The sequence below is a fragment of the Oenanthe melanoleuca genome, chromosome 12, assembly GCF_029582105.1.
Source record: "Oenanthe melanoleuca isolate GR-GAL-2019-014 chromosome 12, OMel1.0, whole genome shotgun sequence".
NCBI lineage: Eukaryota > Metazoa > Chordata > Aves > Passeriformes > Muscicapidae > Oenanthe > Oenanthe melanoleuca.
In genome coordinates, this window is record NC_079346.1 from 19,733,247 (window position 1) to 19,747,223 (window position 13,977).

The 13,977-nt window shown below is 54.9% G+C and overlaps 1 protein-coding gene across 1 annotated transcript; it reads left to right on the top strand.

The window, feature by feature from the left end:
• Positions 1–1,742: 1,742 nt before the first annotated feature.
• LOC130258357 (uncharacterized) lies at positions 1,743–10,704 on the top strand. The gene is made up of 23 exons (XM_056501650.1): positions 1,743–1,808; positions 2,010–2,081; positions 2,169–2,270; positions 2,727–2,837; positions 3,330–3,401; positions 3,490–3,561; positions 3,649–3,750; positions 4,209–4,319; positions 4,812–4,883; positions 4,972–5,043; positions 5,130–5,228; positions 5,683–5,802; positions 6,084–6,155; positions 6,244–6,315; positions 6,402–6,503; positions 6,841–6,936; positions 7,582–7,653; positions 8,035–8,106; positions 8,309–8,380; positions 8,480–8,566; positions 8,865–8,984; positions 9,572–9,737; positions 10,265–10,704. The coding sequence occupies exons 3-23, from the start codon at positions 2,231–2,233 to the stop codon at positions 10,311–10,313; spliced, it is 1,851 nt and encodes a 616-aa protein (XP_056357625.1). The 5' UTR covers positions 1,743–1,808; positions 2,010–2,081; positions 2,169–2,230; the 3' UTR covers positions 10,314–10,704.
• The last annotated feature ends 3,273 nt before the right edge of the window (positions 10,705–13,977 follow it).

The following is a 13,977-nucleotide window of genomic DNA, read 5'->3' on the forward strand; positions in this document are numbered from 1 at the left end:
CTCCATGTCCAGGAGCAGCCATGGATGCCCACGGTGCGGGCAGGCAGGAGCCAGGCAGGGGCTGCTGTGACCAGGGGCCCCGAGGGGCTGGGGGAGCCCATGCTGAGCATCCCTGGGCTCAGGGCACATCTTCTTCCATGGAATCTTTTGGGCCTGGGCCAACCCTAGGACCATGCCCAGGAAAAGAGGGAAGCGGTGGGATATTGGATAATTATTGTTAAAGTTGCTAAGGGTTGTGTTCACCAGAAGGCCCTGTGGGGAAGGCTCAGCTGCAGGCTGGGAAGTTGGAAGTTGGCTGGAGGTGAGAAGCAGTTATGAGGAGCAACGTGTGGACAGCATTTGAATGGGAAGCAGACTGGTGGAAATGATGCATAGACAGACTGCTGCTGAGCCAGCCAGTGGGTGCCCATCTTCTCTAAAGTTCTGATTTTGTCTGGTTGAGACTAAAGGTATAAAAGGGGGGTGATCTTTACAATAAAACGATCTCTGTTGGACGCATAAGGGGGTACATGTCTCTTTGTTTCCCATTGCTACAGGAAGCCACCAAGAGCATTTCCAGGGACACAGCCTGACCAGCAATGTCAGCTGGCAAAACAAAGGTTTTGCTAAGCAATGGCCCTTTGATGAAGCAAAACATTTACAATCACTGCAGCCCATTCATACAGATGGGGGTACACTCTGCGGGTACAGCTAAGGCCATGAGGTCACAGCAGACTCTGGGGTGACAGCAGGCTGAGGTCACAGCAGGCTCTGAGGTCACAGAGGTCCCAGAGCCCCGTGGTTGCACAGCACCACAGCCACCGACCACTCAGTCCTTGAGCACAACTGTTGCGGCAGCAGCGGCGGCGGCGGCGGCAGTGGTGCTGACATTGGGACAGCGGTGGCAGCACAGCGGTGGCAGCAAGAGCTGCGGGACTGGCAGAGGGCAAGGCACCATGGCCCTTGCTCTGCGCCTCTTCCTCCTGCTCCTCCTGGCAGTGGCCCTGCCTGCCAGGGCTGCCCAGGCAGCTCCGTGGCCAGCGCGGGGAGCAGGTGAGCCGGCGGCCTGGCTCCCCTTTCCCGGGACAGCGCTGCCTTCTCCCCAGGAAGCGTTGGGGATGGTTCTGCATAGGGCTTTAGGGAGGCTTTCCTCTGTGGGAGGGAGAGAGCACACAGTGTTGTCCATGTCCATTCACATCTGGCCCCCACAGCCTTACCCAACACCCTTGAAGTTCCCAGTTCCCTAAGTCAGAAGGGGATCCCAGCACACCATGGAAATGGTTCTGATCTCTGATCCCTTCTAGATTGGGATCCTGACAAGAGTTTTCTTGAGAACCTTGTGAATAATGGTTTGAAGTTCCCGGACAATGTTGGAGGCAAGTCTTTTATTCCCTGCTCCTTACAGAATAAGCAGTGTCACTGTGGCAAGAGCTCACACATGTGCCATTTCCCTAAAGATAATCTCAGGGTGGAAGGATTCTGGAAACCTTGCCCTGCTCCCTTCTAAAGCCCTGAGTGGTCCCACAGGATTGCTGACAGGTGGAGGAAAGAGCATTTAGCTGTCAATGCTCTTCCCATGTGCAATGCCAGTGTCTCCTTCCGTGTGTTCTGTGCAGCCACAAGAAGAGCAGAGAGGGAAGGGAAGGGCCCAGGGCTGTGCCCCAGGGCTGTGCCTTGTGTGGCTCCTTTGCCAGCCCCAGGCAGCCTGACGATCTCCTGCAGTGCTGGGAGCTGTTCTGTCCTGCCTTTCTTTGCAGATGAACCTATTGGGGAAGGTGATCTGGCTATCCAGCCCACATTCAGGACTGAGCCCCTGGGAGCTGGTGAGGGTAGGTCAAGGCCTTTCCCCCTGGGGGAGCTGCCAGCTCAGAGCCCAAAGCTCGGCCAGGGGGCATCGCTGCAGGTGCCAGGACAGAGCCGTGCTCGTGTGTGCCCTCGCCCTGTGCAATCCCCTCACTGCTCCTGTGACTCAGTGCTGCCCGTGCAGAGCAGCAGAGATGACAGAAGCTTCTGTGGTTGTTGAGTTACAGGTGTGTCTGCAGGGAGGATTTCTTTACCTCCTGGCCTGGATGATGCACACAAGCACGGCTACCATGACAAGGGTGAGTAGTGTATCCCTGCTGCCCCCACAGGCTGAGCATTCCTTTTCTGTGATCCACTCATGGGAAAATGAACCACTTTGCTCTAAGGACCTCCAACAGGAAAGATCCGAGACACAGCATACAAGAAATATCTGAAACCATCCAAAGCCATGTGGCAAATGCTGAAGGAAATGCTGCAGAGAAAACAAGGTGGGTGCATTTCCCTCAGCCTTCTCCTGAGACTCACCAGCCGGGGGCTTTCTCTGCTCATCTGGACACGCCATGCCCGGCACAGCGGGAAGGGATCCATGGCAGCCTGGCTGCCCCACTGCTGCTGTCACACCCTGCAGGGCTGTTTCCCAGCCTGGCCTGGCTGCAGCTTCTCCCCAGCCTCTGCAGGAAGGCCTTTGGCATCACCTCACAGAGATCCCAATGTGCTCCACGGGCCATGCACACCCTTAGCTATCTGGATTTTCCTAGTCCCTGGCAGTCCAAGAGGGGTGGCATTTTGGAGGAGAACGAGCTCTGGCCCCGGGGAGTGATCTCAAAGCTTATTACATTTCCAGAACCGTATTTGTGACTTTCACCAGCATTGTCACGTAAAGATGCCATCTCCCAGTGGGGAACAGTTCCATCTGATTCAGCTGTCCTTCTTACTTTCTCCAGGAATGAAAGGAGAGGCTGTGCAGAAACAAGACGCATTTCCTGGAGGAAGCAGTGGTTCTGTTCCAGCCTCTGCTGCAGGAAGGGAGGTGATGCCAGGCACAGTCACAGGAGGTAATTGCTGTGCCTCTGGGCCTGAGCCCTGCTGAGCCTTGAGCTGCCATCTCTGCTGCTGGGCAGAGCGGGCACAGCCCGGACAAGAGCGGCACAGCCCAGAGGAATTATCCCGAGCAGGCTCAGGGCACTCGGGTGCTGAGCAGTCCTGCTGGGCTCCCTCCGTGGGAGACACTGCCCAAAACCTGGGAGGGGCTGGCCCTCTGGAGACTGGTTCTCTGCTAGAATCAGTTGCAGGAAGGGACGCGCAATCCCAACAGGCCCTAAGCTTGTCCAGGTGCCCCTCCAGAGATGTTGCACAGAGCCTGCAAAGGGTGTGGAGAGTGACCAGAGCCACCATAGATCTCCCCAGGCCCTTCAGCACCTTTGGCCATGTCCATTTACATCTGGCCCCCACAGCTATACCTGACCCCCTTGCAGTTCCCAGTTCCCTAATGCAGAAGGGGATGCCAACACACCATGGAAATTCTTCTGATCTGTACTCCCTCCTAGGTGACGTTCCTAGGAAGAATTCTCCATTCGCTTGGCTGCAAAAAGTTTTAAAGCCCTTGGAGCATCCTGCAGGTATGTTCTCACTGTCCCACCAAGGAATAATCATTGACAACCTGTCTGGAACCACGTGACAGAAGCTTCTGTACCTGTTGAGTTACAGGTGTGTCTGCAGGGAGAACTTTTCCAGCACCTTTGCTGATTGCTACAAGCAAGCCCAGCTCCCATCGCAGGGGTGAGTTGTGGGTCCCTGCTGGCCCCACAGGCTGAACACTGCATTTTTGCGATGCACTCCTGTAAAATGTAATTACTTTACTCTAAGGACCTCCCACAGAAAAGATCAGAGACACAGCAGACAACATATCCCTAAAACCATCCAAAGCCATGTGGCAAATGCTGAAGAAAATGCTGCAGAGAAAACAAGGTGGGTGCATTTCCCTCAGCCTTTCCTGAGGCTCAGCAGCCGGGGGATTTCTCTGCACATCTGGACACGCCGTGCCCGGCACAGCGGGAAGGGATCCATGGCAGCCTGGCTGCCCCACTGCTGCTTTCACACCCTGCAGGGCTGTTTCCCAGCCTGGCCTGGCTGCTGCTTCTCCCCAGCCTCTGCAGGAAGGCCTTTGGCATCAGCTGACAGGGAGCCCAATGTGCCTCACAGGCCATGCACACCCTGAGATTCCCTGAAATTTCGCAGCTTCCTGCCAGATCAGGAGGGGAGGCAGTTTGGACGAGAGTGGGCTCTGGCCCCAGGGAGTGATCCCAAAGCTCATCTGATTACCTGAAGCCTAGTCATGACTTTTGCCAGCATTGTGCCCTAAAAATGCCACCTCCCTAGTGGGGAAGAGTTTAATCTGATCCAGCTGCCCCATTTCATTTCTCCAGGAATGAAAGGAGAGGCTGTGCAGAAACAAGACGCATTTCCCCGAGGAAGCACTGGCTCTGTTCCAGCCTCTGCTGCAGGAAGGGAGGCCATGCCAGGCACAGTCACAGGAGGTAATTGCTGTGCCTCTGGGCCTGAGCCCTGCTGAGCCTTGAGCTGCCATCTCTGCTGCTGGGCAGAGCGGGCACAGCCCGGACAAGAGCGGCACAGCCCAGAGGAATTATCCCGAGCAGGCTCAGGGCACTCGGGTGCTGAGCAGTCCTGCTGGGCTCCCTCCGTGGGAGACACTGCCCAAAACCTGGGAGGGGCTGGCCCTCTGGAGACTGGTTCTCTGCCAGAATCAGTTGCAGGAAGGGACGCGCAATCCCAACAGGCCCTAAGCTTATCCAGCTGCTCATCCAGAGATGTTGCACAGGGCCTGCAAAGGGTGTGGAGAGTGACCAGAGCCACCATAGATCTCCCCAGGCCCTTCAGCACTTTTGGCCATGTCCATTCACACCTGGGCCCCACAGCTATACCTGACCCCCATGCCGTTCCCATTTCTCTAATGCAGAAGGGGATCCCAACGCACCATGGAAATTCTTCTGATCTGTACTCCCTCCTAGGTGACGTTCCTAGGAAGAATTCTCCATTATCTTGGCTGCAAAAAGTTTTGAAGCCCTTGGAGCATCCTGCAGGTATGTTCTCACTGTCCCACCAAGGAATAATCATTGACAACCTGTCTGGAACCACGTGACAGAAGCTTCTGTGCCTGTTGAGTTACAGGTGTGTCTGCAGGGAGAACTTTTCCAGCACCTTTGCTGATTGCTACAAGCAAGCCCAGCTCCCATCGCAGGGGTGAGTGGTGTGTCCTTGCTGAATCCACAAGCTGAACCCTGCAATTTGACATCCCTTCATTTGAAATGGAAATACTTTCTGTTAAGGTCCTCTAAGAGGGGAGAACAAACCTAGCGGAAAAAAGGAATCGCTTGGGTCAAATGACATCCTGGAAGACACTGTGAAGGAACTGCAGAAAGGGCTTGGTGGGTGCATTTCCCTCAGCCTTCTCCTGAGACTCAGCAGCCGGGGGCTTTCTCTGCACATCTGGACACGCCGTGCCCGGCACAGCGGGAAGGGATCCATGGCAGCCTCGCTGCCCCACTGCTGCTGTCACACCCTGCAGGGCTGTTTCCCAGCCTGGCCTGGCTGCAGCTTCTCCCCAGCCTCTGCAGGAAGGCCTTTGGCATCAGCTGACAGGGAGCCCAATGTCCTGCACAGGCCATGCATACCCAGAGATCTCTGCATTTCCCAGTCTTTATGGTAGATCAGGATAGGTGGTGATTTGCACACGAGTGAGCCCTGTCACAGCCCCATGAGCCTGGACCTTTTCCTGATCATTCTCCATATCTCTAACATATATTGCCTCCTGAACATGCCACCACCCAAATGGGGAACAGTTCCATCTGATCCAGCTGTCTCCTTCCCTTTCTCCATAAGAGATGGACATGGAGGTTCTGTGGAAGGCAGCATTTCCCCATGGGAGCAGTCGCTCATTGGCAGCCCCTGCTTCAAGAGGAAAGGCGATGCCAGGCACGGGCACAGGCACAGGCACAGGAGGTAATTGCTGTGCCAGGCTCAGCCCTTGCCCTTGCACAGCCTGGCAGCAGCCAAAGCTGGAGGCGCCTCAGCTTCGAGGCCTCTGGAGCTCGTTCCCAGCCCCTGGGAAAGGGGACTCGTGCACCAAGGTCCCTCCTGCTGCAGCTGCTCCCGGAGCTGCCTTGAGTGCCCAGAGGCCCAAGGAACAGGAGCAGCCCCGAGCAGGAGCCCTGCCATGAGCCCAGGGCCACAGCCAGCCCTGATACACAATGGAAACTCTTTTCATCCTGGTTTCATTTTAGATGGGATTGCTGGGAAGGTTTCTCCTTTAGCCTGGTGGTATGAAGTTTTGAAGCCCTTGGAGCCTCCAGCAGGTATGTTCTCACTGTCCCACCAAGGAATAATCTCTGACAACCTGGCAAGAACCAGGTGACGGAATCTTCTCGGTCTGTTGATTTACAGGTGTGCCTGCAGGGAGAATTTCTCCAACTCCTGTCCTGGATGCTGCACACAAACCCAGTTCCCATCCTAGGGGTGAGTAGTGTGTCCCTGCTGACCCCACAGGCTGAGCACTGCTTTTGTGGGGTTACTCCTTGGAAATTGAACTGCTTTCTGTTAAGGTCCTCCCACAGAAAAGACCAAACACATGGCAGACAAGAAATTCTTGAAGCCATTTGAAATCATGAGGCAAATGCTGAAGGAAATGCTGCAGGAAAGACAAGGTGGGTGCATTTCCCTCAGCCTTCTCCTGAGACTCAGCAGCCAGGGGCTTTCTCTGCACATCTGGACACGCCGTGCCCAGCACAGCTGGAAGGGATCCATGGCAGCCTGTCCTGGCTGCAGCTTCTCCCCAGCCTCTGCAGGAAAGCCTTTCCAAATCTTGGAGTGAATAAGAAAGGGCAGATGTTTGAACAAGGGAGGGCCCTGGCCCAGCCTGAAGAGACTCGGCAGTATACTGACCCATATAAACGTCTTTCATGAGCATTGTCTCCTGATGGGGCCACCTCCCCAATGGGGAACAGTTCCATCTCATGCAGCTGTTCCTTTTCCTTCCTCCAGAAGTGGATGGAGAGGATGTGCTGAAGGCTGCATTTCCTGGAGGAAGCAGTGGCTCCATTGCAGGAAGGGAGGCCATGCCAGGCACAGTCACAGGAGGTAATTGCTGTGCCTCTGGGCCTGAGCCCTGCTGAGCCTTGAGCTGCCATCTCTGCTGCTGGGCAGAGCGGGCACAGCCCAGACAAGAGCGGCACAGCCCAGAGGAATTATCCCGAGCAGGCTCAGGGCACTTGGGTGCTGAGCAGTCCTGCTGGGCTCCCTCCGTGGGAGACACTGCCCAAAACCTGGGAGAGGCTGCAAGGGGTGCCCATGGTGGGGAAAGGGCAGAGGGGGAGAGCAGGGCTCCAGTGTGTCCTGACAGGGCCTGACTCTGTCCCCTGGGGCTGGGAGAGCTCACACAGAGGAAGGAGGTTGCGAGGTTGGCAGGCATGCTTGTGGCACTGCCTGCTCCAGTTTTTCCCCAGGGCTTTATGGAGTATTTCCCCTGTGGAAGAGAGAAAACACCCAGTGGGCCCTGTGCTGCCTCAGTTTCCACTCCAGAGATGTTGCACAGCATCTGCACAGAGTGTGCAACATGACCAGGAGCCACCCAAGACCTACCCAGGCCCCTCTGCAGCTTTGGCCATGTCCATTCACATCGGGCCCCCACTGCATTACCCGACCCTCTTGCAGTGCCCAGTTCCCTAAGGCAGAAGGGGATCCCAGCACACCATGGAAATGCTTCTGATCTCTGCTCCCTTCCAGATTGGGATCGCGACTTGGATTATCTGGAAGCCCTGGTGGAATACGGCATGAAATTCTTGGGGGATGCTGAAGGCAGGTTCTCAATGAGACTTTCCTGACAGAATAAGCAGTTTCACTGTGGCAAGAGCTCACTTATGTACCATTCCCCTTCAGATCACTTCATTGTTGATGGTTTCTGGAAACCTTGCCATGCTCCCATCTGGAGCCTTGGGTGATCCCACGGGATCACTGTCAGTGGGAGGAAGGAGCATTTAGCTGTCAATGCTCTTCCCATGTGCAATGCCAGTGTCTCCTTCCGTGTGCTCTGTGCAGCCACAAGAAGAGCAGAGAGGGAAGGGAAAGGCCCAGGGCTGTGCCCTAGGGCTGTGCCTTGTGTGGCTCCTTTGCCAGCCCCAGGCAGCCTGAGGATCTCCTGCAGTGCTGGGAGCTGTTCGGTCCTGCCTTTCTTTGCAGATGAACCTATTGGGGAAGGTGATCTGGCTATCCAGCCCACATTCAGGGAAGAGCCCCTGGGAGCTGGTGAGGGTAGGTCAAGGCCTTTCCCCCTGGGGGAGCTGCCAGCTCAGAGCCCAAAGCTCGGCCAGGGGGGCATCGCTGCAGGTGCCAGGACAGAGCCGTGCTCGTGTGTGCCCTCGCCCTGTGCAATCCCCTCACTGCTCCTGTGGCTCAGTGCTGCCCGTGCAGAGCAGCAGAGATGACAGAATCTTCTGTGGCTGTTGAGTTACAGGTGTGTCTGCAGGAAGGATTTCTTTACCTCCTGGCATGGATGATGCACACAAGCACAGCTACCATGACAAGGGTGAGTAGTGTGTCCCTGCTGCCCCCATAGGCTGAGCACTGCTTTTGTGGGATCCACTCATGGGAAATTGAACTACTTCCTGTTACGGCCCTCCAAAAGGAAAGACCCAAGAAAATGGAGCCAAAATATCTCTTGATTCAGAAGAATTCCTGAGGCAAACACAGAAGAAAGTGCAGGGAGAACAAGGTGGGTGCATTTCCCTCATCCTTCTCCTGGGACTCAGTAGGCTTTTGACATTGGCTGACAGGGAATTCAAACTGCCCACGGGGCTATGAACACCCTGAGATCCCCTGCAATTTCCCAATCACAGGGTAGATCAGGAGGGGTGGCAGTTTGGAAGAGGGAGTTCTTTGGCCAGTCTGAAGATCCTGGGCATTTTCCCGATCCTTATCAATATTTTTCACAAGCATTGGCTCCTGAAGATGCCACCTCTCTAGTGGAGAACATTTCCATCTGATCCAGCTGTCTCTTTTCTTTTTTCAAGTGGTGAACCAAAAGTCTGTGCAGAAGGAAGCACTTCCCGATGGAAGCAGTGGCTCGGTGCCAGCCTCTCCTGCAGGAGGGAAAGCAATGCCAGGCACGGGCACAGGAACAGGCACAGGAGGTAATTGCTGTGCCAGGCTCAGCCCTTGCCCTTGCACAGCCTGGCAGCAGCCAAAGCTGGAGGTGCCTCAGCTTCGAGGCCTCTGGAGCTCGTTCCCAGCCCCTGGGAAAGGGGACTCGTGCACCAAGGTCCCTCCTGCTGCAGCTGCTCCCGGAGCTGCCCTGAGTGCCCAGAGGCCCAAGGCACAGGAGCAGCCCCGAGCAGGAGCCCTGCCATGAGCCCAGGGCCACAGCCAGCCCTGGCTCCCGACTGGGCAGGGGCTGCACTGGCTCCTGACAGGGCCTGACTGTGTCCCCTGGGGCTGGGGGAGCTGTCATGGGGCAGGGAGGGTCGCGGCTGGCAGTGGCTGCTCAGGGATGGGTTGGGCCCTGGTCCCTGGAAGGAGCCACTGCCCAAGCAGCTGCGCTGCCCCCGGGCTCTCCTCCCGGCCTTCTGGGCTTTGTTGGGTGGCACAGCCTGTGCCAAGGGGGCCAAGGTGCCCCAGGCCCAGCTCTGGGGGAAACAGAGATTGTCCTGGCTGTATCCAGCGAGCTGCCAGCTCAGCAGAGGAGCACAGCACGGGCTCACGCTCCCCATTGCTCCCACAGATGCAGCCAGCGCCTCAACACATGTTCCCAATTCCCAGAAGGGCATTGGAAGCGGTGTCTGTCAGGGAACACGCTGTTTGCTTGAGTTAATGGCCATTGTGGCTGGTGGGGAGCTTGTCTTCATGTTGTGCTGTGTTGGAGTCTGGTATTGCTGGAAGAGAAAATGGTGAGTGTTTTGTTGCTCTCCCCCTCAAACAGCTTCATGTGATGGCTGCTTGTAGACAGCAAACATTCCCAGTGAGGCTGCTGTGGAGTCGTGCATGGTCAGTGGGTGTCCACATAACTCTGCTGAGGGTTCTGCTGCTGCCCAGTGCTTTCATTGGCCTCTCAATTGCTGGGCCTTGTCCTGGGAGCCGCTGGGGCTGCAGCCAGTGCTGGCTCCCACTGAGGCTGCGTGGCCAAGAGCAGCCCCAGGAGCAGTGGACAGAGGCAGAGCAAGGTGGGGAGGAGAAAGAGCGGGGAGCAGATTGCCCTTGAAAGGCAGAGGCGCTCTGGGGCCCGCTCCTGGCCAGGGACCCTGCCCAGAGCCATCCCCTGCTGGCCGGGGCCTTGAGGGGCAGCTGTCCAGCTGGGCCAAGCTGTGCCAGCAGCTCCAGCAGTGCTGGGCAGCCTTGCCAGCTCTGGGCCCTGCTGGGCACGAGGCTCCCTGTGTGCCAGCGGCAGCTGGGGCCTCAGACACTCCTCTCTCCACAGTCACACCTCTGGACAGCAGATGAAAGACGGTGGCAACACCTCACACTGACAGCTTGAGCAGCTTGTCCAGGAATAATAAAGACCAGGGCAGCCCTTGCAAGAGCTCTGAGAAGAGGAATCCAAAACAACCATCTCCGAGGACCCCTCCTATTACCCTGTAGATCCCATTGCCATCTCTTCTCCCCATGGATGTCCCCACATGGCATTCACTCCATTTTTTTACTCCCTTTGCCCCATCCCAGCACATTCCCATGTTCTTCTAGAGACCCCAGCACCAGCCCAGCAACCTCCAGCCCCAGCTGAGAACAACACAGCACTTCCTCCGCCCCTTCGTCCCCTGGCCCTGCCCTCTAAACAACAATGAATGTGATCCTCCCCCCCACCCCCACCTTGGTAGGAGGTGGCCAATTGTTCTGTTCCAATAAAGAGAGAGAGCTGTCACCCCAGTGTCCGTGTGGTACCAGCAGCAAAGCCCACACGGCACCAGCACTGGCTGAGCTCCATGTCAGGAGCAGCCATGGATGCCCACGGTGCGGGCAGGCAGGAGCCAGGCAGGGGCTGCTGTGACTAGGGGCCCCGAGGGGCTGGGGGAGCCCATGCTGAGCATCCCTGGGCTCAGGGCACATCTCCTTCCATGGAATCTTTTGGGTTTGGGCCTCCTAGAGGGGCATGCCGAGGAAAAGAGCGGAGCCATCAAGAGTATTTCCATGGACACAGCCTTACCACCAAATGTCAGCAGGCAAAACAAAGGTGTTCCCTTAGCAACACATACCTAACTGATGGGCTATCACCAATCCCGGGTGCTGCACAGGAGCTGTTCCACAGGGTGGGGAAGGGAAGGGAAGGGAAGGGAAGGGAAGGGAAGGGAAGGGAAGGGAAGGGAAGGGAAGGGAAGGGAAGGGAAGGGAAGGGAAGGGAAGGGAAGGGAAGGGAAGGGAAGGGAAGGGAAGGGAAGGGAAGGGAAGGGAAGGGAAGGGAAGGGAAGGGAAGGGAAGGGAAGGGAAGGGAAGGGAAGGGAAGGGAAGGGAAGGGAAGGGAAGGGAAGGGAAGGGAAGGGAAGGGAAGGGAAGGGAAGGGAAGGGAAGGGAAGGGAAGGGAAGGGAAGGGAAGGGAAGGGAAGGGAAGGGAAGGGAAGGGAAGGGAAGGGAAGGGAAGGGAAGGGAAGGGAAGGGAAGGGCCATGGGGCCAGATGTGGCTATTGAACAGTAACAGAGGCTCAACCCAACTGCAACCACAATTGATTTTCAGATAAAAGCACTCGGTGTAGCTGGGCTAAGGTTCCCCATAAGGCATATGGGGGCTTTGGAGTCCCTCATAAGGTGCACGGGGGGCTGAGATCCCTTGTGAGACACACAGGGATATTTTAGGTTCCCTGTAAGTCATGTGAGGCATGCAGGCGGTTTGGGCTCTCTCCTAAGGTGTGCAGGGTGCTGGGGTCTCTCCTGGGGCACATGAGGGGATTTTGGGGTCTCATTTCAGATGTGGAGAGGGCTGTGAACTCCCAGAAGCATGCCAGTGCTTTGCGTCCCTCCCACTGCACGCAGTGGGTCTGGAGCCTCTTCTGAGGCACGCAGGGGACAGGGTCTCTTCCGCAATCCCTCCTGCAGTCCCTCCTGGGCCTGTCCGGCTCGGGGCTGCCGCGGAGCAGGGGCAGCCACCGTGCAGGGCCGAGCCATGCCGTGCCGTGCCAGGCTGCGCCGTGTCGAGGGGGTGCTGAGCCCTGGCTCCGTGGGAGCCCCACTGTCCCGGGCCTGCGGCCACCCTGGGCGGGAGGGCTCGCTCTGTGCCGCACTCTCCCCACAGAACGGGGCTGCGGGTGAGCACCCGCCTCCTGCCACTGCCCTGTGAACGCTGAGGGGCATTCGGGGGCGGAACTGAACGTGTCAGGGAGGGAATCAATTCACTGGAGACTTGTTTAGGCCTTTTAAAATATTAACTGAGAAACAACTTAAGATCCCAGGCTAAATCGTGTGTTTTAACGTATGCTGATTCCTTGAGGACGCTCTGTAACTCCCAGAGGGGCCGGGACGGGCCGTGTCCCAGGAGCTTTGATGTGTGCGGTGCCGCTGGGACCAGGGTAACGAGCCTCCATCCCTACACGTGCCCGCTCTGCCTTCAGGGCTGTCACGCAGCAGGAATGTTCCAGCAAGAATAGGCATTTGTACATTTGTGGTCCTAGTGGTCGATCAGAGAGAAAAGCCAGATTTGGCAGACTAAACTTGACTGTAGGAGAGGGACAGCTCAGCAGAGGGCCTGGGGACCTGTGGTGCCAGCCAGTGACCGGGCACTCACACACAACTGTCACACTTTAGCTGAGAGGGTATAAAAGTCCAGGGGTTCCTTGTTCAGGGTTCCCCAGAGGCACCAGCTAAAGCTGCCACTGTTCCACATGATAAAATTGTTTTAAGGATCCAGAGGTCTGACACTCTGCTATGGAGTACATTCCACATTTCCAATCTTTAGGGCATTTGGGAGCTTTTGATTTTGCTTTGCACCCAAGATAAATAAACTCCCGAAAGTGCACAGGTAACTCATTTACCATTTCCTCCTTTTATTTTCAGCTGATTTTTATATTGTTCTATTTCTCTGCTACCTTGTCCTCATCTTTCCAAAATTCCTGTGCTTGTTCAAGTTGTAAGAGTCTGGGGTGGTGCAGATATTTTCTTTTGTTCTCTAGTAATTTATCCCCAGCAATGGTGGTGACCACACCCATTTAAATATTGCAAAAACCTAACTCGGGTGTGAATCACTTAGATGTGTGAGATGGCAGAGCACCAGAGCAGGCACTGAAGAAGGTGCATTCCGTAGATTAGAACATGGTATTTGATTTTAGCCTGACTGCTAATGCTAACACAGAACTGCCTCTTGTGTTGCCTTGCCTCTTTGCAAAGCTGGATTTGTGTTTGTGATTCACATGTGATATTTTCCTTTGAAAGGCGCCTATTTTAGGATGATTCTGCCTAAGTAGCTGTTTTAATTTGAATTTGATATAAAATCATCCAACAGTTGAGGCATATATAAATTACCTATATTTCACAGTGGTCTATTTTGAACTCTAAATGTTAGTCATTTACAGAAATGAATAAAAATATTTCTGAAAAGGATAGATTCTTGTTTAACTACTTAAATCTACCAAACTGGATGAACTGTTCATTCTTCAAACTGGCATTCCAGTCCAGATACTAAGGCTGTAATCCAATACTGTGTTAGGATGATGACCCAACTGTTTCTGTTTTGTTAGATAAAAGTGCCTCTGCAAAGTGTATTGCAGCTAGTAAGGTTTTGATTAATGGTTTTTAGCACTATTATATTACACTTCTTTATGTAACTATTTGCTGGATGTAAGTATGGACAGAATCATATCCTTATGAAGATTTCATGATGAAGTGTTTTTTCACTTAAGAGCAATAGAAGTTTAACTAATAAAGTAAAATTTTATTCAAAGCACTTAAAATGCCTCAATCACTTTTCTCTTAAAAATAGTTTGAAGCTTTCTCAGCCAAAAAAGTGTAAATTAGAGCTTGATGACTACTGCTCAATACATTGCATTTCTCTACTGCAACACCTTCTAGAAACACTTTGGCTATAATTATTTAAGAGATCTGAAGGAAAAATATTGTCTGCTGTCAATAACAGATCTCAAGATCTGTCAATCTGTCCATTATTACTGTTGGTCTTCCTTCAAAATTTCTGAAAGCAAAAGCAGTTTCACA

Coding starts and splice junctions, on each gene's coding strand:
- LOC130258357 (XM_056501650.1), top strand. CDS start 2,231: ATGTGGCAAATGCTGAAGGAAATGCTGCAGAGAAAACAAG. Junction 6,504..6,840: donor AATGCTGCAGGAAAGACAAG/GTGGGTGCATTT, acceptor TCCTTCCTCCAG/AAGTGGATGGAGAGGATGTG. Junction 9,738..10,264: donor TATTGCTGGAAGAGAAAATG/GTGAGTGTTTTG, acceptor CTCTCTCCACAG/TCACACCTCTGGACAGCAGA.